This window comes from Myotis lucifugus, unplaced genomic scaffold (genome assembly GCF_000147115.1).
Source record: "Myotis lucifugus unplaced genomic scaffold, Myoluc2.0 scaffold_353, whole genome shotgun sequence".
Lineage (NCBI taxonomy): Eukaryota > Metazoa > Chordata > Mammalia > Chiroptera > Vespertilionidae > Myotis > Myotis lucifugus.
This window is the reverse complement of record NW_005871401.1, coordinates 253668-280095: the sequence shown is the minus strand read 5'-3', so window position 1 is coordinate 280095 and position 26428 is coordinate 253668. Positions and strand designations below refer to the sequence as shown.

The 26428-nt window shown below is 37.7% G+C and overlaps 1 protein-coding gene, 1 non-coding gene and 1 pseudogene across 10 annotated transcripts in view; all 3 read left to right on the top strand.

Annotated features, from left to right (window-relative positions):
• SEC24B (SEC24 homolog B, COPII coat complex component) overlaps positions 1–21832 on the top strand; it is a 67157-nt gene extending 45325 nt beyond the window's left edge. For 7 of the 9 annotated variants that reach the window (XM_023764845.1, XM_023764846.1, XM_006101372.3 and 4 more), the window contains 16 exons: positions 563–689; positions 1787–1896; positions 3574–3686; positions 6684–6802; positions 7141–7196; positions 7433–7639; positions 10536–10659; positions 11043–11201; positions 11817–11990; positions 13044–13154; positions 15039–15214; positions 16146–16283; positions 17044–17148; positions 17953–18045; positions 20610–20713; positions 20958–21832. In XM_023764845.1, coding sequence (XP_023620613.1) covers positions 563–689; positions 1787–1896; positions 3574–3686; positions 6684–6802; positions 7141–7196; positions 7433–7639; positions 10536–10659; positions 11043–11201; positions 11817–11990; positions 13044–13154; positions 15039–15214; positions 16146–16283; positions 17044–17148; positions 17953–18045; positions 20610–20713; positions 20958–21072 — 2031 coding nt within the window. In that variant the 3' untranslated portion in view covers positions 21073–21832. Of the gene's footprint in view, positions 1–562; positions 690–1786; positions 1897–3573; positions 3687–6683; positions 6803–7140; positions 7197–7432; positions 7640–10535; positions 10660–11042; positions 11202–11816; positions 11991–13043; positions 13155–15038; positions 15215–16145; positions 16284–17043; positions 17151–17952; positions 18046–20609; positions 20714–20957 lie in introns of those variants that run through there. The other 2 variants (XR_002832267.1, XM_023764844.1) reach the window with 2 other exon arrangements.
• On the top strand, positions 15272–15471 carry LOC111828407. Its single transcript, XR_002832272.1, has one exon. It is a non-coding gene; the product is annotated as a small nucleolar RNA SNORA73 family (small nucleolar RNA).
• Positions 21833–24357: 2525 nt separating the features above from the next.
• Positions 24358–25048, top strand: LOC102430555 (annotated as a pseudogene).
• The last annotated feature ends 1380 nt before the right edge of the window (positions 25049–26428 follow it).

Below are 26428 nucleotides of genomic sequence, written 5' to 3'. Positions count from 1 at the left end.
ATTTTCTAAATTCCTTAAATTGAATATAAAGTTCTTTTCTCAAACTAAGCATAAAGATGTATTTGTTTCAAAGGCACATTTTGTTTGTTTTCTTGTGGCCTGGGCTCCCACCGGGATTGTTGTGACTGTCGAATGAGCAGTGCAGATAGCACCAGGTGCAGAGACAAAGGCATTTTTATATGGTATATGTTTCTCTGTGTTATTTCTTGAATCTAGCTGATAAGCTCTGAGATATAGATATATAGAGAGATATATCTATCTGTCTATAGATAGATAGATACAGATATTTTTTGTTTGTTTTTTTGCCAACCAGGTTTTTCTTGTCAGCTAGTAACTTTTATTGCATTTGGTTGGACTTTATTTTGGTATTATTTTATATGAAGATTATGATAAAAGAGGGGAAAAACTTGATAGCTGCTTCTGTTACTTAGCGCATCACTGGATTTTATTAAAATGCTTCAGTTTCAAAACACAGTTATTGTTTTGTTTGATTATGATCACAGCAGCATGTGTGTTTCCTGGAGTGTTTGTTCTGCTACAACATCTTTATTTTACTTTATAGCAATTACCCGTAATAACATCAAATACCATTGTGAGGTGCCGATCTTGTCGAACATATATCAACCCTTTCGTATCCTTCATTGATCAGCGTAGATGGAAATGCAATTTGTGCTATAGAGTCAATGATGGTGAGTTCGGATTCTTAAAATAAGTGTGTTTAATATTGTAAACATTGTGACATTTTTCATCTAGTCTCTCTGCTCACTACTTTCAAAACTTTCATACCACTTTTAATGGTGAGAGTATAGGCTAGGGCAGTGTTCGGCAAACTTCGGCTCGCGAGCCACATGCGGCTCTTTGGCCCCTTAAGTGTGGCTCTTCCACAAAATACCACGTGCGGGTGCGCACGCAGTACAATGCGATTGAAACTTCGTGGCCCATGCGCAGAAGTCGGGTTTTCAGCCTGGGCGAGTCTATTTTGAAGAAGTGGCGTTAGAAGAAGTGGGGGTACGTTCGCTGAGGTCGACCCCTCAGATTGAGGACGTTTTTAGCAAAGGCCAGCTTAGGAGTACCCTAATTAAGTTAATAACAATGTACCTACCTATATAGTTTAAGTTTAAAAAATTTGGCTCTCAAAAGAAATTTCAATCGTTGTACTGTTGATATTTGGCTCTGTTGACTAACGAGTTTGCCAATCACTGGGCTAGGGACACTTCATTTTGGCTAGCCAAGGAGATAATGAGGAGAAGTGACAGTGAGGTCAAACTAAAAGGTATTCATAAAACAAGCAGTGAAGGTCACACAGGTGAGGTCATGCAGACTAATTACGCTTGACCCTGACAAGTTAAGATTGTCTTCTGTTGATACATTTGGTTCGTTCTACTCAGTGTAGACCTTTGCCATTGTATCTGATCACATGGGTGCAGTGTGTCTGTTTTCCCCTTTAGTCATTTCTTAGGATATCTTAGTGTGATTGCTTTCAAATTTGTGTTTCTGTCTGATTTTTTTCCCCCATGTCATTGTGGTAAATAGAACACAAACCTAAAAAGCAAGGTTACTTGTGTTCTGGTATCCTAACCCAATTTTATAAAAAAAGTTTCTTAATCCTTCTGCTATATTTTTTAAAGAGGGCTTAAGGAATTAGTTTTTACCATTAGATGTTCACAGAATTATTGTAAACCTTATATAAATTAATGATAGAGGTGTTTATTTCTAGGAGTGCATATGTGTGCAAAGTTATAAATTGTGTTACTAAATTTATACTGGATTCCTAATTCTTATCTAGTTCCTGAAGAATTTATGTATAATCCCCTTACCCGCTCTTATGGAGAGCCTCATAAACGGCCAGAAGTTCAGAATTCAACTGTGGAGTTCATTGCTTCTTCTGATTATATGGTAACTATTCAGTGTTAAAGTTACTCTTGGGATCAATTGTATTGGTCATTTGTAATTTGCTATTAAGTGAATTTTTGTTCAAATTTTGAATTTTTAAAAATGAATTTTAGAAAAAAATTTTTATTTATACTTGACAGATAGAAAACTCTTTGTAAAGGTTACTTGATCTCCTAGAAGAATGCAGTTATGTCACTAAGAAATCTTAGTAATGTTTTATGATAAGCACTAGCATCTACAATTTGTTGCCGTTCTGATTATATTACTTACATAGAATGAATATAAATATTCGTTTACCATTTAATACTTAAGACCCTCCAACAGAAAAACTCATGTTTTTGCCAAAAACTGTAATTTTCAAGCTCTTAAAGATATAATCTTTTTAAAAAAAAGATACAATCTTAATGTTTTATCCTGTACATATATCAGGATAAATGGATATGACTTTATTCTAATTTCTCTCTTTTCAGTTCATCATAAAATTCTATCTGTTCCTTAATTATACTGACTCTGAGCTCTCATTCTAATTTTCTACTTACAAAAAGGAATTTTTTAACTAAGTTCTACTAATCTTTATCATATTGACTCATTTTAAATATATTTATAATAACATGTTTCCTCTGTATCCTTTTTTCTAATCTTTGTTGTCGACAAACATGTAAAGTGGTAAAGAATAACTAATGTGTATTAAATTTCTAATGCTTAACCCATCTCTTTATTTTTCTAATTTTTATGGTTCTTTGTGTTTAATATAGCATCTGCCCACTTAACTACTATTTTCTTACCTGTTTTCTATTAATTATAGTAAACTTTCTTTTAGTCACTGTCACTCTTAACTTCTTACCTTCTTTACAACTTACTATGTTCTCAGCTCTGTTCTGGCTCTTTAGGAATCTTAATCAATTGAAGTAGTATAGCAAAAAGTTTTTGCCACGACCCATATGATCCCTGGTTGACACTTAAAAAAAAAAAAAGACTTCATATATCCTTTTATTTTAACTTCCTGTAACAGTTTTCAAGCTTATTTCAAGGAAGAGAAAATAGTATAATAAGCCATCATTTACCCATCAGTGAGCTTCAACAGTTATTAACCTTGTGCTATATATATTTCATACTTTATTTCCAGTCCCTCCTCCCCTCACCCACTCTGGAGTTTATTAAATGCTAATCCCAGCATTATATATTTAATCCATTAATACCATTATATATCTCTAGTAGAGAAGGAACATAGAAATACCATCACAAGGACTTTACACTTAGCACTTAACCGTTGGGTTTCATCCACCACCAGGTGACCCAATAGTTAGTAGTAATGATTACTGAGTTAAAGAAATTAAATTTTAAAAATGTTTTTAGGGACAGGGAAGGGATATAGAGGTTGATAATAAGTAAATTTAATTTTTCTTTGAAAGATATCTCAGCCAAGACTCTCAGGAAAACATTTAACACATCTATTTAACCATTACTGTATAATGGCTGCTTTATCATGCATAATCCACAACCATCCTTATAAGAAAAAAGTCAAAGGAATGTCATTTTCACTAGCACATGAGATCTTACAAAACATTCTACTTATGTATATTTTTGTATAACATACTCAGTAAATATCCAGTGGTACGGTGATATAAAAAGAATACATTTTACCTATTAAATAAATTACATTATTTTTATTTCTTTCAGCTTCGTCCTCCTCAACCCGCAGTTTACTTGTTTGTTTTAGATGTGTCTCATAACGCAGTGGAAGCTGGGTATTTGACAATTTTGTGCCAGTCACTGTTAGAAAATCTAGACAAGTAAGAATTATTTTATTCAAAATAAATGTATATGTATATAAATATGAAGTGTTTATTAGCAATTCATCGTGTTGGTTTTTATTAACTTTAATTTCATTTTAAGAGTATTTCCTGTCCACCATAAAATATAGATCCTGCTACTTGGATTTTATTATGATTTATGACTTGGTATCTGAATCATAAAATCATAACGTTTTAAAACTTAGTAAGAAATTTTTTAAAATATATTTTTATTGATTTGAGAGGAAGAGAAACATCTATGATGAGAGAGAATCATTGATCAGCTGCCTCCTGCATGCCCCACACTGGGGATTGAGTCTGCCACCAGGACATGTGCCCTGACCAGAAATCGAACCATGACCTTCTGGTTCATAGATCTATGCTCAATCACTAAGGCATGCCGACCGGGCTTAGTAAGGAATTTAGATCTCCTCTAACTTAGCAGATCTCAGTACTGGAGCCCAGAAAACTTTACTTGGCCAGGGTATCAAGAATCTGGATGGAAGAAGTCTAGCTGTAATTTTTACCTGAGCAAGGGGTTTTCCATAGTAAATGTGCTAATAAGAGAATGAGCCAGATAAAGGGAAAGAAGGAATTGATTTTCTGCTCAGTATTTTCCAGGAAGCCAGAAACTGAGCTCTTCATTTTGGCACATTAGTAATGAGCTGTATTGTGAAAGTGGAAACCATATTGGATGGGTTGCTTATACCTGGCTCTAATTCCTCTCTATGTGTCTGTTAGTCATGAAGGGGTCCCTCAATGAGGTTTAATAATGAACCTTCCAATTCTCAGTAAAACAAAGTTGTTTGTACATTACTTTTTTTTATTACAACACCCACAAGAGATAAGACTTAAAGATTGTTAGTAAGGGTGGTTCCTACTACAATGGTTTCTCACTTGTCCAAAGGTGTCTGGTGGTTATGTGTAATGAATGCTGTGTCGGAAGTAGTCTTGGTGATCCCAGAAGGTTCTCCCCCAACTTCCATTGAGTGAGAGTCCTTGCTCTGCTGAGTACTAGCTCTAGTCATCAGAGTCTGCATATCACTGATCTTGGCTATGAATAAAACTGAACGTTAAGTCCTTTGAGACTGGTTTAAAAATCCAGAAATATTAAATGATTTGCTTTTACTTTGTGTTAGTAACTTAGAGTTTTCATATTTTTCTCCTTGATTGAAGCATTTGCCCTATTTTTAGTCACAAGTGCTTACTTCAGATACAGTTTTAGCAGTAAGTGGCAGTGGACGATCCCCTGCAAAGAAATCGTTTTTAAGACTGAAGAGTTAGCTTACTGGAAAAGTATGAGGATATAGCCATAAAAATGGGAACCAGTCCAGCAAAAATGAGTGACTGTTGCAAATTAAACAGACTATGCAAAACCAAAAGTATAAATAGTTAAATCAATGATGAGAGAGAATCACTGATTGGCTGCCTCCCTCACGCCCCTCACTGGGGATCCAACCCATAACCTGGGCATATGCCCTTCAGGCCACAGGCCACAGGCCAAAGCTCTATCCACTGAGAAAAACCAGCTAGGGCTCAAAAATATGTTTAAAGGTTTACTGAAACAATAAATTACATAACAGCAGTTAGCATAGTTGGTGGTACTTAGAAATACCCTTCTGGGCCACTTGGTGTGGCTCAGTGGTTGAGTTTCAACCTATAAACCAGGAGGTCATGGTTGGATTCCCTGTCAGGGCCCATGCCCGGGTTGCAGGCTTGATTCCTAGTGTGGGACCTGCAGGAGGCAGCCAATCAATGATTCTCTCTCATTGACGTTTCTATCTCTCCCTCTCCCTTCTGCTCTGAAATCAATAAAAATATATTTTAAAATAAAGAAATACACTTCTGTACAATATAGCATTTATCTTATTCATAAGAAAAGCTTGATGGGCAGTGAAATGTTAATTTATTCTTTTATACTGTGGCATTGACCTTTGAATATACTGCGTTCTGGAAGAATATTTTTAAAAGATACATGATAGATAAAATGCCTTGATCTTAAATGTGGTTTTTATTTAAAATTTTATATGTTAAAATCTGATGTGCATTACATTCAGTCTTTTCAGGAAAGTACTTTTTTGCCATTCTTCCCTTAAAATGTTTAAACAAGATATACTATTTTTGTTATATTGGAACTGAAAATATGAGTCATTTTTCACTTAAAATAATGCATTTCAAAGCAGTCAGCAAGAAGTCTTTGGGTTTTTTTAAATCATGTCATTTTTAGCCCTCACTAGTGTGGCTTAGTTGGTTGGAGCGTCATCCCATGCACCAAAGGGTCTCAGGGCACATACCTGACGGGTAACAAACAAACCCCCTGGGTTTCAGGTTCAATCCCTGGCCCTGGTTGGACTCAAGGGAGGCAGCCGATGTTTCCCTCTCACATTTGTGTTTTCTCTCTCTCTCTCTCTCTCTCTCTCTCTCTCTCTCTCTCTCTCTCTCTCTCTCTCCACGTCCCTCCTTTCCTTTCTCCTTCCCCTCTCCTCTCTAAAAAATCATTGAATGTGTCCTAGGGTGAGGTTTGCGTAAATCTAAAATAATAAAAGCATAATATGCTAATTAGACCAGACGTCCTTCTGGACATCCCTCTGGACAACCTTCCAGATGAAGCCCAGGCCAGAGGGAAGCTGGTGCTGGCAGCCAGGGAAAGGAAGGTCTACTCTTGCACGAATTTCGTGCATAGGCCTCTAGTAAATAAACAAACAAACAAACAAACAAAATAATCATGCCATTCTTAGTTTTGGCTTATTATTTGAATATGCTAGTTCACTTTTCTGGCCTAGGAACTCTAAATGTGTTAGTGGTTTCATCTGAAGATGGAATGTTTCATCCTTACTCTCCTCTGATATCTATTGATTTAGATAAGGATGACTTTTCTGTCCTCTATGAAAAAGCATATGTAGTTATTCTTCGGCTTGGTTTCCTACTTGATTATTTACTTAAATAAAACATGTTACTAAGCACTGTAAATTTTTAAATTGTCATTTTTATCTTTAGGCTTCCTGGGGATTCACGAACAAGAATAGGATTTGTGACCTTTGATAGCACTATTCATTTCTACAATTTACAAGAAGGATTATCACAACCTCAGATGTTGATTGTGTCTGATATAGATGGTAAGCAGTGAGTAAAATAAAAGTATTTTTAATTACTAAGTTTGGAGTTGATGCTACTTTATTTGACAGTACATCTTATAATGCTGTAAGAATAATTTGGTGCACTTAGATATTTGTTTAAAAATTATTATTTCCTGGAAAATACTTGATTCTAAGGTTTTTACACCTGTATATATGTACTTTTGCATGCGTGAACACATGTGTATAATACATACAGAGAATAAAGCAATACTATAGTATCCATTATATGGGTGGCCTGAGGAAAACTAAGATTTTTTTATATTACTATGTCCTTTTGACTTAATTTATCTGTTGATTAAAATATGTTTTCCCTATAGATGTTTTTCTACCTACTCCAGATAGCTTACTTGTGAACCTACATGAAAGTAAAGAGGTGAGATTGATTTTTTTCCTTAGAGTATTAAAATGTTTCTGTTATTTCAACTATTCACTGAAATGTTTACCATTTCCTTGGTCTGTTAACATTTTAATAGACAATGTGGTAGCATATTCATTGACTCCTCAATTTACGGTTCCCCCAAATGTGGTGGCATATACTGTCTCTGGGGTGTTTTAAAGAATGTTGCCTTGCCTTCTGAGTAATTCAACTTTTGATCTTTGTTTTCCCAGCTGATAAAAGACTTATTGAATGCATTACCAAATATGTTCACCAATACAAGAGAAACACACAGTGCCCTTGGTCCTGCGCTTCAGGCTGCCTTTAAATTAATGTCTCCAACAGGTGGCCGTGTGTCTGTATTTCAGACACAGTTACCTTCCTTGGGTGCAGGACTTCTACAGTCCAGAGAGGATCCTAACCAGAGATCAAGCACAAAGGTATTTTATATTTCGTTTCTCTGTCATATTCAGGATGTTGTTTTCTGCTTCTAGAGACTGTAATTATTTGTTCACTCTACTTTCCCACTTCACTAACAGTTTAAAAGGAAACTCGTAAGAGAGTTAACTTGAATTATTTTGTTTTTGTGTTGCAGTATATTCTTTTTATTATTTGTTTCCAAGTCATAGAAATTTAGGAATAATTAGCTCTAACCTTTTCATTTTATAGATAAGGAAACAGATTAAACTATATATATTGCCAAAGGTTAAATAACCATTTAATGGTAAAAATGTGACTTAATATTTGAATTCCAGTGTTCTTTTCTGTTACACAATAATATACTTATTAAATCTGAGATATTATCATTTAACATGCTCATGCTAATAAACATTTTAATTATGATGGTAATACAACTTATTGTATAAAACTTATACAATAATTTGTGCCACATAAGTGCTTTATAAATGTTAGCAATTATTATTGTTACTAGAGGCCTGGGGTCCCTCAGCCCGTCCTGCGCCCTCTCACAATCCGGGACCTCTCGGGGGTTATCAGGCCTAAACCAACAGTCGGACGTCCCTCTTGCAATCCAGGACACTGCATGCACCATGACCATACTTTTCATACTGGTGAAAGGCATCTTGCTGTTATATGGGCAGCTACATTTTTTGCCCTGATTATAAAAAGCAGTACGTAACATGATCCTTCTGAGGCAGTAGTACCATTTTCCCCATCTTATGGGTGGAAAAACTGAAGCAGAGAGAAGTTAAGTAATTGGCTTTGTCACACAGTTATAAGTGTCAGAATCAGAGCTGACCACAAAATGGGCAAGCCAGAGCCCATGCATGTCATCACTGCATCATTCTGTTTTTTTCAGTGTTAGAGGAGCCTTGCCAAGTTTTAATTTTTAAATCTTAGAGACTGTTCCCAATATGTAGGGTAGGGTCCCTAGGCGTGGCCAGTGATCAGGGCCATCTGTGGGGCGACCAGCAGGTGGGGCATTCGGGGGGGGGGTCCCCACTGGCACCTGCCTTGGCTGGAGGCCTGGCGCCACCCGCTCGCCAGCCCCACCCCCCACTCTGTCGCCAGTCACCTCCCTCTGCCCCCTCGTGGTCAGTGCTCGTCATAGTGACTGATTATTCTGCCGTTCAGTTGTTTTGCATATTAGCGTTTTATTATATAGGACTAGTAGCCTTGCGCACAAATCCATGCGCCAGTAGGTCTGCCGCCCTCCTGTAGCTCTCCCCCCCACCCCACCCCCCGCCATAGCTTGTTGCCCTGCCCTCTCCTGTAGCTCTCCGCCTCCCGCTTGCTTGCTGTCCTGTCCCATCCTGTAGCTCTCTGTCACCCGCTTGTAGCCAGTAGGTCACTTCCACCCTCTTGTAGCTCCCCCACCCCCTCGGCCCTCCCCCTCTCATAGCTTGCTGCCCTGCCCCCTCCTGTAGCTCTTCAAAGCCCGCTTGCACCTCACTGGCCCACCCTCCTGCTGATCCGTGATCAGGGTGTAATGGCTAATTAGCATATTCCTCTCTTATTTTATAGGATTATTATAAAAAATCTGTGCCAACTGCCTAGACACTTTATTTTTAATTTTTATTTTTTTACATTAATAAGATCATTCACTATGATCAAGTGGGATTTATTCCAGAGTGCAAGGTTGGTACAATATCCACAAATCAATAAATATGATACAACATGTAAAAAAATTGAAGGGTAAAAACCACATGATCATATCAATATATGCAGAAAAAGCTTTTTTTTTATTGCTTAAAATATTACAACGAGTAGTACATTTGTCTCCTTTTTTTTCCCCCCTTGACCTTCTCCCAGCCTCTCCCCCCAGTGTCTTGTGTCAATTGATTATGCTTATATGCATGCATACAAGTCCTTTGGTTGATCTCTTACCCCCCAACCCTCCCCAGCCTTCCTAAAATCTGTGCCAACTGCCTAGACCAGGGGTGGGCAAACTTTTTGACTCGAGGGCCACAATGGGTTCTTAAACTGGACCGGAGGGCCGGAACAAAAGCATGGATGGAGTGTTTGTGTGAACAAATATAAATTTCAAAGTAAACATCATTACATAAAAGGGTATGGGCCGTTTTTTTGTTTATATTTTGTTGAGTTTTATTTTATTAATTTCAAACGGGCCCGGCCCGCCGGGGCGTAGTTTGTTTGCCCACGGCTGGCCTAGACACTTTTTTTTTTTTTAATATATTTTATTGATTTTAAAGAGGATGGGAGGGAGAGAGAGAGAGAGATAGAAACATCAATGATGAGAGAGATTCATTGGCTACCTCCTGCATGCCCCCTACTGGGGATAAGCCACAACTCAGGCATGTGCCCCCTGGCCGGAATCAAACCTGGGACCCTTCAGTCCGCAGGCTGACACTCTATCCACTGTAGCCAAACCAGCTAGGGCTGCCTAGACACTTTAAAAAAAACTATTTGCTGGTGGGCAGGGTTGGGGGGGGGGGGTGGAGATACCTCTTCCTTAATATAAGAGAGATATAGAAACGGTAGCAGCCCAGTGCATGACATTCATGCACTCGGTGTGTGGGGTCTCTCAGCCCGGCCTGCACCCTTTTGCAGTCTGGGAGCCCTCAGGGGATGTCCGACTGATGCAGGGAGTGGGCCTAAGCTGCCGTTGGACATCCTTAGCGCTGCTATGGAGACGGGCCGCTGTGCTTGCCAGCAGTCAGCCTGGCTTGTGGCTGAGTGGTGTTCGAACTGACCACCAGGGGGCAGTTCCTGCATTGAGCGTCTTCCCCCTGGTGGTCAGTGCACATGATAGTGACTGGTTGTTCTGCTGTTCAGTCAGTTTGCATTACCCTTTTATTATGTAGGATATGCACAATACAAGGCTTCAACTTCTTACTTTGTGACTTGTTGACTTAGGTTGTACAACATCTTGGCCCTGCAACTGATTTTTATAAGAAGCTGGCTTTAGATTGCTCAGGGCAGCAGACTGCAGTGGATCTGTTCCTTTTAAGTTCACAGTACTCGGATCTTTCTTCTCTAGGTAAGGGGACATTGTGTTTATCTGTTTACATACAGTTTTAGCATATAAATTAAATCTAAACTCTTTAGTAAGCATTCTTAATACTTTGGAGAGAAAGACATGTGAATTACATAGATGATATCTCTGAAAATTAACAGTAAATTTTAAAGCGCTATACCAGTATAAAATGCTATTGATATTTTATTTTTAAAATATAATTTCTTTGTGTTATTCTGCTCAACAATAAACCTTATATTTTATAAATGTTTGTGTTTTCTCAGATTTATATATTACCTTTATTTTGACAGTTTTTGTTTTCTCATTATGACTTAGATTTCTTCATAATATAGAATTTATACTCCTATTGGACAAATATAAAATACTTTTAAAATTTCTCTTTAAAGCTTGCATGTCCAAGTATTCAGCAGGCTGCATCTATTATTATCCATCTTTCCATTCTACTCACAATCCTTCACAAGCAGAAAAGTTACAAAAAGAACTAAAACGTTATCTCACAAGGAAAATTGGATTTGAAGCTGTTATGAGAATAAGGTGTACTAAAGGTATGTTATAAAAACTCTACTCTATAATTAAATTAGCATTCATATATTGAGTATCTGTGACTATAATTTATAATGGTTGTTCAATATAAAAGACTTTATGCTTGATCTTAACCTGATATATAATAACCATTCCCCAATTTTACAGTAATTTGAATAAGTGGGCAAAAATCATGTTTTGCTTTATTAGGAAGAACCTAAGAGAAAGCCCGTATTGGAGGTGATTTTAGAAAGAGAATTGGAGGAATAGGGAAGATCTTAAGTGAAAATGGTAAAATTAATAATCTTTGCCCTCATCATCATTCAAATAGTCTTCAATTTACATTACCTTGATTTTATGTGAATGTTTGCAGGGGGGATTCTGATCACTTATTTTAATTCTTAAATGAGTTTTACAGTAACCCCCATTTTAAAAATGTTTTACATTAGATCTTTTGTGGAACCTACATTGGTTCTTTTGAATTGGTATTTTAGAACCTTTACCAACACACTCCAATCCTATCCCCCAGTTATCCTTTTCATTCAAAATCAGAGACATTTTTTTACTTTGTAAAGTAGCTGTAGCCTGAGCTATACTACTATTGCTTCATCTTTTATAACAACTTTTCTCTTCTCTAGGTCTTTCAATGCACACTTTTCATGGAAACTTCTTTGTGCGTTCCACTGATTTGTTGTCCCTCGCCAACATCAATCCTGATGCTGGATTTGCAGTACAGCTGTCAATTGAAGAAAGTTTGACAGACACTTCCTTAGTATGCTTTCAAACAGCGCTGTTATATACATCAAGCAAAGGTAACATTAGGAGCCCTAACTGGTTTGGCTCAGTAGATAGAGCATCAGCTTGTGGACTGAAAGGTCCAGGGTTCAATTCTGGTCAAGGGCATGTACCTTGGTTGTAGGCACATCCCCAGTGAGAGGTGTGCAGGAGGCAGCTGATCGATGTTTCTGACTCTCTGGCCCTCTCCCTTCTTCTCTGTAAAAAATCAATAAAATATATATTTTTTTAAAAAAGGTAACATTAGGAAAAATGAAATATAACTTGTAGCAATAATTCTCATGGTGGTGAGAATGGGGAGAAAGAATGAACATACAGTGGAAAGTGATGGGATTTGCATCAGCTAGTCAAACATATGTTCTGTGTGTTTCTTTTTTAAACTCTTTTTTAAATCTTTAAATGATATTTTTTTTTACTTGCATTCCCAGGATCATATGTATCTGGTAAACCATGCTATTTATTATGTTGGATATAATTTAGAATGAATGATCTATATATATATAAGTCTAATAAGCAACCGTTCAACCAGTAGCTATGATGTGCTCTGACCACCAGGGGGCAGATACTCAACACACAGGCTTGGAAACATGGAACAGACTGATGAATCTCAGAGGAAAGAAGGGAAGGGAGACAGGAAGAGATTAACCAAAGATTTTATATGCATACTAGAGGCCAGATTGCACGGATTCATGCACCAGTGGGGTCCCTCAGCCTGGCCTGCGGGGATCAGGCCAAAACCAGCAGTCCAACATCCCCTGAGGGGTCCCGGATTGCGAGAGGGCGCAGGCCAGGCCAAGGGCTCCCACCAGTGCACGAATCCATGCATTGGGCCTCTAGTATTAAAATAAAAGCCAAACCATAGTATGTGTTCATAGTATATCTTCAGATTTAGAGAGTGTTTAATTTTCTTTAAAGCACATTCACTGTGAAACTTAGTTTTTACATTTCAATATCCTGTTGAAGATTTAATCGCTCAAAACAATAACTTGAGTAATTTTTTAACTGGTTCTCTTTGTTTCTTTCTTTTTCTAACATATTTTGCAATGACATTTGTTCATCACTTTGTTTAGGTGAGCGGAGAATTAGAGTGCATACACTTTGTTTGCCAGTGGTAAGTTCACTAGCAGATGTATACGCAGGAGTGGATGTACAAGCTGCCATCTGCCTTCTGGCAAACATGGGTGAGTAAAACAGTGAGGGAACAGGTGAAATGCATTTTTCTATTCTAAAAACTGAAGTTTGGGCATTTTTTTTACCCTAGAAACCCCTTATTTTAAAAGTGTATGTTTTCTGTTTTCATGTACAGCAGTGTGAATTGGATGGTTCTTATATTTCTTATTAATTCTTTGGTTTAAAAATCTTTTGAGGATTCATAATCACTAAAAGTTAGTGACAACCCAAATTTCCTTCAGCTAATGAATATATGAACAAACTGTGATACATTCATACAGTGGAATACCATCCTATCTAATAAAGAGAGAATATGCTAATTGACGCTCACACCATTGTAAAGATGGCGGCGCCCACAGCCAATAAAGAGGGAATATGCTAATTGACTGCCACACCCCCAAAGATGGTGGCGCCCATAGCCACAAGATGGCAGCGCCCAGTCCCCTCAGGCCCCTAGCCGCCCAGGGCCACCCAAGGCTCAGGTAACCAGGGCCGGCAGAGGCTTGCGCTGCTGGCAGTGGCAGCAGCAGAAGTGTGATGGGGCATCTCCTTCCCCTGGTTGCCGGGTCACCTCCCGCCCCTGAGGGCTCCCGGACTGTGAGAGGGGGCAGGCCAGGGTGAGGGACCCCCACTCCAGTGCATGAATTTTCATGCACTGGGCCTCTAGTTCAGTAATAAAGAAGAAAGAACTATTGATACATGAACAGAATGAATGACTCTCATAGGCATTATGCTAAGTAAAAGAATCTAGTCTCAAAACGCTACCTGCAGCCCTAGCCTGTCTGGCTCAGTGAATAGAGCGTCAGCCTGTGGACTGAAGGGTCTCTGGTTCAATTCCGGTGAAGGGCACGTACCTCGGTTTCAGGCTTCCAGCCCTGGTTGGGGTCATGCGGGAGGCAACCAATTGATGTGTCTCTCTCACATCGGTGTTTCTCTCTCCCTTCCACTCTCTCAAAAAAAAAAAAAAAAAAAACCACTACCTAATGTGATTCCATTTATATAACTTTATATAGCAAAGGGAAAAATCATAGGAATGAAGAAGAGATCATCCCTATGATTTTCAGGGTTGGGGGCAGGGAAGCATTTTACTACAACAAGATACTCTGGGGGTGATGGTGGCACTGTTGTGTATCTTGATTGTGGTAATGATTGCATGGTTATGCGTTTGATATAACCACCATTGAGCTATACTGGAAAAAGTACATTTTACTGTATATAAGTTTTTAAAATCCTTTAGGGAATTAATATAACACTTAGTATTTTGTTTTTAATGAATTTATCTTTTAGATGAATTTAGATATAAAATGAGCCTGATTATTGCCCATGAATTTTACTTTTAATACTTGGGCATATGTGTAGGTTATCTCTATTTTAATAAAATATGTACTTGGGATTTCACGCTAACATCTGGCTTTTCAGTGTCTGCATAATGACCTGTGTTCAATTTGTCCTCTTTTTTGTTGACCTGGGAATGCTTTGGCAGAGATTTCAGAGGATCACCAGGGATAACTCAGATTGCAGAACTTACCATTGTTTGTTTGTTTTCAGTTCTTTCTTTTTTATTGGAACTTACATTGTTTGGCCAGAAAAAAACACAAAACTTTATACATGTGACTTCTATTTAAGTAATGAAAATATCCCCAGAGCTTTCTTCAAGTAGATGAATGATACATGTTTTCCAGTACCAGTAGAGGCTACCTATTTTTAAACTTAAAGCTATTAAAACAAAAAGGTTTAAAACAATCTAGATTTGTTCTGATTATCAGATTTAGTTCAGAAAAATTGTGTAATGAGCAAAGTCACCCCAATAAATTTAATTAAAACAATTTTTTATCTCTTTTAACATTCATTGAAATCCAATGGTTAATTACCTTTTTGTTTTGTTTGCTTTCTAGCTGTGGATCGATCCATTTCAACAAGTCTCTCAGATGCAAGAGATGCCTTAGTGAATGCTGTGGTGGATTCATTGTCTGCATACAGCTCAACTGTCTCAAATTTACAGCACTCTGTGTTGATCGCACCCAGCTCCCTCAAGTTGTTTCCTCTCTATGTTTTGGCCCTTCTCAAACAGGTAGCTCTCTATACAATATTACATTTAATAAAGCCTTTAAAAATTCTCGATACATATCCAACGTGGATATCCCCGGGATTTCACTCTCCCCGGGGCTCTGTCCAGGTGGGGAGCATAGGGCTTTGCCCGGTGATGTACAGTCCCTTTCCACAATGTTGGAGAGAAAGCCGGGCCTTGAGTCTGCGCCTGCATATTCCTACAGCTTCTCAGAGTCTTGTGGACAATGACTGAGGAGACAAACCATGAAGGAAACATCTAAAAAAAATAAAATTCTCCTCTTTGGAATACTTTAAGCAATAAAACAATTTTAAAAAAATAATAAAAAATAAATAAAATTCTCGATACATAAGTGAAGAAATGAAATCTAGGTTTTTGGGTTTTAAAAAAATATTTAATTAGAGGATTATGTAGTTTACCATTGGAAAAGTTTAGAAGAATAGGAAAAGATCACCGGAAAGTCGAGGTATATAGATACATGATGACTGTTGTGAGACCCTATGCCCTTACTCTTCAATATGTGGGAGCAGCCTCCATAATGGTGTGCTTATAGTGTACTCTGTGTGTGCTTCTGGACAGAGACTCGGGGAAAGATTAATACTCATTGAACATCTTTCCATGTCTCAGGCAACATAATAGATGTTAGATACATATCCTCTTAACTTACAGCAACTGAGAGAGGTGAGTATCATTTTTCCTGCTTTGTTGATGATGATAATATAGCTTTGAGAAGCTAAGTAACTTGCTCACATACCTTTCTATTAAATGTCAGAGCTGAAAATAGAATCTAGGTTTGTCTGATTTGAAGGCCATGCTTTTTCCATGATGATGGTATATGTTTGTTTGTTTGTTTATTGCATATATTTGTTTTAATATTTGTCTATTATATTTATGTTTTATTTGAAATTTTTGTCTCTTTTTATTTTTAATGTAGAAAGCATTTAGAACTGGTACAAGCACACGCCTGGATGATCGTGTATATGCCATGTGTCAAATAAAGTGTCAGCCACTTGTTCACCTAATGAAAATGATTCATCCCAACTTATACAGGATAGACAGATTGATAGATGAGGTATGATTTCTTTTAGTAAATTTGAAGTTTTTAAATTTAAATGTTTTTGAATATCTTGATTCCATTGGTAAGATAGCAATGCCTTTATTAACAATTTTTAAATCCATTTTTTCCTTCTGGTATTAATGCATTAATTAAGGACACTATGGATTTGATTGGACAATAGTACTATCCGGTATTATCTGTGGTTATAGAATTTTCAAAAATAGTTTCATGTGGGAAGTAATTTCTTTTTGTGGGATTGCTTATATTTATTATAAAGCCAAGTTGTAGACTAGACATTTCTGTATATATTTTATAGACATTGACTGTTTCTGATATGATCAGAGTGCAATTTTTATTATATTATAAATTGGATCTGGTATCCATCAGTGTTTTTAATATGCAGATATGTAGTGTGTGTTTTCTTCCTTGTATTCAAACTCTTTAGAATCTTCTCTGTATTATGTTTTTAGAGTAATATAAAAAAGTAACTTGCTTTGCAGCAGATTTAATAGTCATAATTTAATATATCCTGATCCCCAAATGGAAGGGAATGGACAGATTGTTTTATGTATTTGTGTTTCTCTCTTTTTAATTTGAATATATCTGAGTGTCTTGATTCTACAGCCAAGGTAATATTGTAGTATCAGTAATTTTTTGCATCCTACAAAATTCTCAGGTGTTATTTTCCATATTTTCATAAAGAGTTGGTGGCCATTAGCTTCCAAACTGCTATAGCATTGTCAGCTCATTCACAGTCCATCTGTTTTTGTTTCAGGGTGCAATACATGTTAATGACAGGGTCGTACCTCAGCCACCTCTTCAAAAATTGTCTGCAGAGAAGCTGACAAGAGAAGGTGCTTTCCTTATGGACTGTGGCTGTGTAAGCATCCTCTCCTGACAAAGCCTAACACTGTTCCAACAAAAGGAGGAACACAGGGCCCAGATTAGTCAGTGGAAGGTGGATTAGGAGCTAAGAGGCAGTACATTGGTAACTGGCACAAGAGGTCAATAAATGTTAGACTTTTCTAGTTGGGTATTATTTTATTATAGATTAATAAATGTTATTATCATGGATTATTTGCTGTCCTAGATTATGTATATTTGATACAGAGCAAAGTTCCTGTTTTCAAGGATTTTATCATTAGAATCATAAAATTCAAAGGGACCTCAAATTTGTCTAGTACAGTTTATATCCGTTGTTAGAAATGCCATTAATGATTAGGAGTTCAGGAGAAGTCACTGGGCAGAGTAGTGGTGAAGGGTGTTAGAATGGTCACGTTGGCTTCATAAATGATACCTTATGAGCAGGAAAAGGATTCCAATAGCCATGGAGGGGGGATGGGAGAGCACATTAGTGAAAATAATAATAGAGACAGTCATTGAAATAGTGGAGAGGAAATACTGTGAACCAGTTATCCTGGTGAAAACATTGCATTCATATTGGGGGAAGGGAGAAGGTGAGACATATTTTATGGGAAACTTTGAAGTTTAAGCAAAGAAGATACGAAACACTCTTACGATTCCTGGGTGTAGATTCTAAATGTACAATTCTATTTCCTGTTTACTTTATGTTTCTGCTTTATTTGCAATAGTATATTTTACCTCTTTTATTCTTGATAATTTTGAGAAAATAAACTAAGTGTTTCTGATTAAGAAATTTTAATATCTGGTTTTTTGTTTCTAGGTTTTTTACATTTGGGTTGGAAAAAGCTGTGACAACAACTTCATAGAGGATGTGCTCGGGTGTCCTAATTTTGCATCAATACCACAGAAAATGGTCAGTGGGTTTTTATACAGCATTAACTTTGTATGTGCTTGTTTGTTTGAAATGTTTTTTATTGAGATAAAATACACATAAGATTCACAGTTTTTAACCATTTAAAGTGTACAATTCATTAGTTTTTAGTATATTCATAAGGTTGTACAGCTATCTCCCGGATCTAATTTCAGAGTCCCAAAAAGAAACTCATATCTCCTAATTCTCCCCTCCTCCTTTCTCAGCAACCACTAATTTCCTTTCTATATCTGTGGATTTGCCTGTTCTGGACATTTCATATAAATGGAATCATACATGTGGCCTTTTGTGTTTGGGTTCTTTCATTTCTCACAATGTTTTCAAAGTTCATCCATGTTGTAGCATATATCAGTATTTCATTCTTCTATATGACTAAATAATAACCCATTGTTTGCTTAACCACATTTTGTATATCTAACCATTCATTCATGGGCATCTGGGATGTTGCCACTTTGGGCTATTGTGAATAGTGCTACCATGAACATTTTGTGTACAAGTGTTTCTGTAAACATGTTTTCAGTTCTCTTGGGTATATAACCTAGGGTTAGAATTTCTGGGTCATATGGTAAACTCTGTGTTTACTTCTTAAGGAACTGACACACAGTTTTATATCTGATATAAATTATTTTGCTGATAACATTTTTCATTTGGCCTTTATTGTGTGTGTGTGTGTTAACCAATACCAAAGAAATATGATTATGAAATCAGTTCTTACATTTAATTTATGGAAAAGGTCTACCTTGCCCCTACCTTGGTTAGAGCATCATTCTGTACACCAAAAGGTTGTGGGTTCGATTTCTGGTCAGGGCACATACCTAGGTTGCAGATTGGATCCCTGGTTAGGAAGCATACAAAAGGCCAATAATTAATGTTTCACTCTCTCCCCCTCCCCCCCCTTCCTATCTCTGAACATATCCTCAGGTGAAGATGTAAAAAAAAAATAAAAGGTCTACCTTATTCTTTGATACTGTAAATATGTCATTGCTCCTAAAATTAATATACTGTCAGTGTAATTTTTATCACTTTCTGCTGTCGTTTGATTGACTGAACAAATGAGAATAAGGAAATGTTTTTAAAAAGAATAACAGTGAAGGGGGAAAGCATATGAAAAATAAATCCTACTAAATAAAATAGTAAGCATTATTTTATTTATTTATTTATTTATTTATTTATTTATTTATTTATAAATATATTTTATTGATTTTTTACAGAGAGGAAGGGAGAGAGAGAGTTAGAAACATCGATGAGAGAGAAACATCGATCAGCTGCCTCCTACACATCTCCCACTGGGGATGTGCCCGCAACCCAGGTACATGCCCTTGACCGGAATCGAACCCGGGACCCCTCAGTCCGCAGGCCGACGCTCTATCCACTGAGCCAAACCGGTTTCGGCGTAAACGTTATTTTAAAACTAGATATTTAAGCACTATGATAGTAGCATAGTAAACAGAACAGAATTCAGAAATGGATCTAATTCCTGAAAAATAGAATGTAGTAAAGGTCGATTAAGAAAATAATTAAGGAAATAAAATAACAGCATAGCATTTCTTTTATTTACCAGATTGGCAAAGATTTTTAAGTTTAATAATAGGCAGTAGTGCAGGGGGTATAGGTCAACAGGCCTATCAAAAACTGTAGATTGTAGTGTATATTTTACGTATTTTGGGAGAGTATTTGGCAATATCTGTTAAAATTAAAATCACATAGTTTATGATACAGTAAATTTTTCTACTCCAAAGAATATTTCCCATAGATTTATTCATAAAAGTATGTTTTTGTACACACATGCTTGTGGCATTAAATACAAATATCTGGGGAAATGCATATTAAAACAGAAATGTTTTCTGTTCTTTTACTTTTTAAATGTTGACATAAAATACAAATATAGCTAACCCAAACTTTTCTATTTAAATCTTTTACATATTATATACTTTGAATTATTTAGTGCATTAGTAAGTTAGCTTTGGGGAAAAAATTCATATATACAAAAGAATAAACTTTTTAGGTCTTAACATACATGTAAAATGTCAGTATCATACTTATTATTAAACACTAGAGGTCTGGTGCACGAAATTCGTGTGCCCTTTCGCAGTTCAGGACAGTCAGACATGCCGGCAGTCAGACATCCTTAGCCCTGCTGCAGAGGTGGGAGAGGCTTCCACCACCCCAGCTGTGCTTGCCAGCCGTGAACCCAGCTTCTGACTGAGTGGCACTCCCCCTGTGGGAGTGCACTGACCACCAGGGGGCAGCTCCTGTGTTGAGTGTCTGCCCCCTGGTGGTCAGTGCTTGTCATAGCAACCAGTCATTCCGCTGTTCAATCGATTTGCACATTAACTTTTTATTACATAGAATGTTTTATTGACTTATCCAGAAATGTATAAACAAACTTGCCAACAATTTAAAGTTCATTTGTTTGGTTGCTCCTGTTGGGGCTGGGTGTGAAGTGCTGGCAGTTGATTGGTGGTAGTGGGAATCATAATTTAGTTCTAATAGTACTGAAGTCTATGAGAAAGGAAGTAATTTCCTAATCATATTTCTGTTACCAGACACATCTTCCAGAGCTAGATACACTTTCATCAGAAAGAACCAGATCCTTTATAACTTGGCTTAGAGACAGCAGACCATTAAGCCCAGTTCTTCACGTGGTAAAGTAAGTACTTCTATAACTTAACTATAAAATTGTCCTGTCCTGTGCAATTTATGTAAAATTGCTTGTGTTCACAGCAAATTTAAAATATTATCAAACTATAATATAGTGGTAGAATGTTGTTATTTGAATACTATCCTTTATGTTTCATTTTCCTTAAGTCCCCATGTATAATTGATTTTCAAATGTGTAATTAATATTGTTAATAATATGGATTTTTAGGTTAATATCCTTTTCTCTTTTTCAGAGATGAGAGTCCTGCCAAAACAGAGTTTTTCCAACATTTGATTGAAGACCGGACAGAAGCTGCTTTCTCTTACTATGAATTTTTGCTTCACATTCAGCAACAGATTTGTAAGTGAAGTGGAATAAAATGGAATCAGAAGAAAAATTAGATAAAGCCTAATCTGCCAGAGAAGCCCATTGGAAATTTGAAGTGAAGGCATTTGTTGTTACAAGGCACAATGCATAGCATAGCACCCTGTCTGAGGCAAAAGGTAAAGAGGAAGAAAGAATTTGGCAGATTCTCTCAGCCTGAATTAATGGTAATGATGATACTGTTTCACCGGGTATATTTTGAGTTGGTTTCCACACATTTCCACTAGTGCAGCAGTTCAGTGCTCTGTTCATTGCAAGCCAGCACATTCATTTAGCTAATGTGGATGATAGGTCATAATGTAAAATTAGGTAACTCTTTTTTTGTAGTTAATATGACATTTCTGGACTGGAACTCTGATAAGAAATGCCAAAAGGCAGTGGGCACCATGTTATTTATATGAATTTTTAACAAGGAATGATTCGTATTCATTAAATGAATTCAATATTTTCCCTGTAAAAACAATAGAGTTTCAGTACATGAACTATAGGAAAAATATATACATAATGTACATAAATGTTACATTTGTAAAGAAAGTGTAAAAATGTAACTACAGAATATGAATTGCTACAACTGTGCTGCATTGTTGGATGACAACTCTTTGTCGCAGTTAGAGAATGAGGTTGACTGATGCGTATTATGAATTGAGTCCACAGAAGAAACACAAACTCTTTGTAATTCTGTTAAATCTTTTATGTGGATTTATTTATGATCAGCCTACTAATTAAAAATATTTTGCTTGACAATGTGGTTTGGTGGTTTTTTTTGTGTGTGAGGGGAGGGAAGTGGATGGGTTTTTAGGTGTTTTGTTTTTACATATAGGATATACTGAATTCACTACTTGGGGGAAATGGAATGATACTGAATCAGTAAGTTTTATTCATTTGTGCACCTTACAAAGTACTCTGAAAAGGAATGTTACTCTCAAAATACATATGGTTATTGATTAAGTATAATCTTAATTTGTCTTTCTCAATTAAATTAGAGGTACTTTTTTCTGCAAATTCACATCAAGAAAATTTTCATAACGTGTGTATCCTATTTCATTGACTTTAAGATTACCATCTTGAATTTTGAGAATCTATCCTACTGAAAAAAATCATATACTAATTGCTTACATACTGTAAAAACTGTTAATGCTCCATATTATTTTCTGGGATGAAATTTTATTTTGTACACTTGAAAGTCCCATCAATGAACTTTGGAAGAAAAAAAAAATGCTGTTGGTGTGTGTGATGAATGATTTTTATGGCTTTTGTACTTAATGGATCTCTTTTCTTTGGATGAAAATAAAAGTACTATCTCCCATTCTCTCAGGCAACTGAGAGGTTAAATGACTCACCCTAAATGACATTACTAATTAGTGACAGAGCTAAGAGTAAAAGCCAAATGTCCTCCCCACTCACTGCCTACTGCCACCCCACTTCCACCTCCACCCAGAACTGTACTTGTTCCTATACCACTCTGCCTCTAGCAAGAGAGAATCTAACTGAACATGAGAAAAAACTATAGCATTTTAAGGGCAACTAAATATTGTAACTTTATAATGAAAAGTGTAATGTTTCTATTTTAAGAAAGAAATCTTTTGTCTTTGGATACTTTGTCATTCAGTAGCTATTTATAAGCACTTAAAACTTGTCAGATATTGTTTTAGGCATAAGACAGATAAAAATACCACTTTCTCAGTGCTTACACTCTAGAGCGAGGGTGGTGAGGACTGGGGAAAACAGTACATTTAGTATGTCAAGTGTGATGAATGCTGTGAAGAAAAAGAAAGCTGGGTAGGGGAATCAACAATACTTTATTTTATAGTAACCAGAGAAGGTCCTCTGAAAAGCTGGCAGTTGAGCAGAGACTAAAACACGTGGATATCTGGAAGAGGAGCCATCCAAGTACGGGGATTTGTGGTAGGTGAATGTGCAAGGTTCCTCTGGCTGCTCTTGTTTTCTCCGTGAAAAAGGCGGAGTTATCCCGAGAAATGGTCTCCTAGGAGAGGGAGACGTTGAACTGACTAGTGGCATGAATTACAGTTGTCAAGCAGCACTGAGGGCCTATCTTGGGATATGAGTCATGAACTTAAAAGTGAAGCCAGTTAGCATAGCTGTGCCTCTTGCCTCCAGCCACATTCAGCTGCTGAGTGCAGAGTTGGATGTAAGCAGGGTTGCTACAAAAAACTGAGGAGCAAGGGAATGACTCATTTAAGTGAAGGGGACATAAAATAAGTGATGGATAGAGAAAACGGGGTGGGCTTAATAGTTTAGAGGTCCTGTTGAGATTAAAAAAAAAAAAAAAAAAAAGCTCAGGAACTGGAGCTCAGGATATGGGATGCTGGAAATTGAGGTTTAGAGGAAATTTAGATATTGGTAATTATGAGATCTAGGGTATGTCTGGGAGTGGGTAGTTGAGGTGCTGTGAAAGATGACTGGAGGTGAGGAGGTCAGAACTTAGAATAAGGGTTTTAGCTGGGTCATTTCTTTGACCATTAAAATTGCCAAGAAAAATGACTGGAGAGTAGCAGCACTGAGGGCCTATGGGGCTGTGTATATGGGCTTATGGGGATGGGATATTATGTGCGCCAATGACATGAGCTCAGAACCAGAGGTAGGCAAGGAAAAAATAGTCTGGATGTCTACAAATGACCAGAGGGATGCCTGCCTGAGGTCTGATATCAAACAGCCACCCTAGCCCAGTTGGCGTGGCTCAGTGGTTGAGCGTCGACCTATGAACCAGGAGGTCACAGTTCGATTCCCAGTCAGGGCACATGCTTGATCCCCAATGTGGAGTATGCAGGAGGCAGCCAATCAATGATTCTCATCGTTGATGTTTCTATCTCTCCCTTTCCCTTCCTCTCTGAAATCAATAAAAATATATTAAAAAGAAAAAAAAGAAAACATTTATATATATACTGATATAAAACACAAAAAACAGCCACCCTTGAAAGGTTTGCAAGGGAGTTAGTGTCTGCAGAAGAGAGCTGTTTCAGAGTATGTGGAGACTGACTTTACCAGAATGTGGGCATGATGAGAGTAATCCTGATGGGTGATGGGTAATCAGTCTCTTTGCCGCCCCATGGGACAAGTCTCCAGTCATTTGCTTTGTGAAGCAGAGTGTCCAGAAGGGTCATGCTTACCAGGAGGTCTGTGAGCCTGCTTTCAATTATCTGAAATTATCATCAAAGTCCGTGGTTCTCAGTGTTCATTGTGGGAATGGGATGAACATTTCCAGGTAGGAGGTTGACCAGAGGTACGTATTTTAAAAGAGTACCCCAGGTGCTCTTTGCCGCATCTACTGCGAGGATGAAGACCGCTCTCAGCAGTTGGACTGTGCACATCCCAGAAAACATGGACATCACTCTGAAGGGACGCACAGTTACTGTGAAAGGCCCCAGAGGCACCCTGCGGGGGGACTTCAACCACCTCAATGTAGAACTCAGTCTCCTTGGAAAGAAAAAGAAGAGGTTCCGGGTTGACAAATGCTGGGGAAATAGAAAGGAATTGGCCACGGTTCACACTATCTGGAGTCATGCACAGAACATGATCAAGGGTGTTACACTGGGCTTCCCTGACAAAGTGAAGTCAGTGTATGTTCATTTCCCCATCAACGTGGTTACAAGTATTCAGGAGAATGGTTTTCTTGTTGAATTCAGAAATGTCTTGGGTGAAAAATACATCCGCCGAGTTTGGATGAGGTCAGGAGTTGCTTGTTCAGTATCTCAAGCCCAGAAAGATGAGTTGATTCTTGAAGGAAACGACATTGAACTTGCATCAAATTCAGCGGCTTTGATTCAGCAAGCCACAACAGTTAAAAATAAGGATACTAGAACATTTTTGGATGGTATCTGCGTTACTGAAAAAGGAACAGTTCAGCAGGCTGATGAATCAGATCTAAGTTGTCCAGCTATAGAAACACCAAGGTGCCAATTGATTTGTCACACTTATTTACAACATTTAAAGATGCAATAAAGCCTTGTATTGATTTGGAAAAAAAAAAAAGTATCCCAGGTGATGTGAAAACCTCCTAATATACATGAGTCCTATTCAAAGTAACTTTTGAAAATATTAAAAATAGTTTAAAAGGCCAAAAAAATGAAAACACTGCAGACATTATTTAGATGGAATCACTCATAACTGAAAGAAGACAGGCTACTAAAAACAATAGCAAGCTTTATGTGGCACGTGAAACAGACCTGAAAAATAAAACAGGTATTTTATAATTTACTCTTGTCCCTGAATTTAGACACAATCTGTTTCAACCAGAGAATTGGGTCTCTTCCTCCTCTCTGCCTTCTTACAGTACCTATGAGAAGTGGCACTTCACATGAAACAAGTGGGCAGGAAGTATGTGTGTGTATGGCCTGAGGGGGAGGTAGCCGTGACTCCAGGCCACAAGAGGCTCTTAGTGCATTGCCTTCTGATGTGTCATAAGCTGATCCCAAAGTGAAAGCTTGGCTTGAGCTCAGCCTTGGGCTAGGCAAGGACAAAATAGTCTGGATGTCTGCAAATGAGGAGCAGAGGATGCCTGCCTGGGGTCAGATCACACACAGCCACCTTTGAAAGGTTTGCAAGCGAGGTAGTTTAGTCTACCTCCTGTTTTTTCTTTTACTCACTACCACATTCACAACAGTTCACACACCAGATATGTGGGGACTTGACCCACACCAAGCAATTCTCTGTGACACCAGCTGAGTGGCCTACAATTCAACTGGATTCTGACATTATCTGAAGATAGCATCTGATCCCACAGGCCAACAATCCCACACGACTGCTCCCACTTCAGATGCCAGTTGCAAGAGCAGGTTTGTTGCCTGTGCTTCTGACCAACCGGCTCTAGATCAGGGGTTTCAAGGCCCCCAACTTCAGGTTTAATTAATTGACTAGAGTGTTGAATAAAGGGTACAAATGTACAGCCAGATGAAGAGAGACAGGATGAGGTCTGGGAGGGTCCTGAGTGCAGGAGCTTCTGTGCCCGTGGAGTTGGGGATGTGTTTACCAGCCTGGAAGCTCTGAACCCCATAGTTTTGGGATTTTATGGCAGCTTCTTCACATAGACATCAGTTATCAACTCCATTTTCATCCCCTCTCCCCTCTCTGGAGAATGGGGGCAGGTAGGACTGAAAATTCCAAGCTTCCAATCATGGCTTAGTCTTCCTGGTGACCAGCCCCCACCCAGGAGCTCACCCAGAGTTGCCTCATTGGAACAAGAGATGTTCCCAGTGCTCTGATCACTTACTAGTAAGAAATTACAAGGGTTTTAGGAACTCTGTGCCAGGAACCGAAGGCAGAGACATATGTATATCTTTTCTATTATCTTACAGTTACTATTAGTAATGCACAATTCTGTAG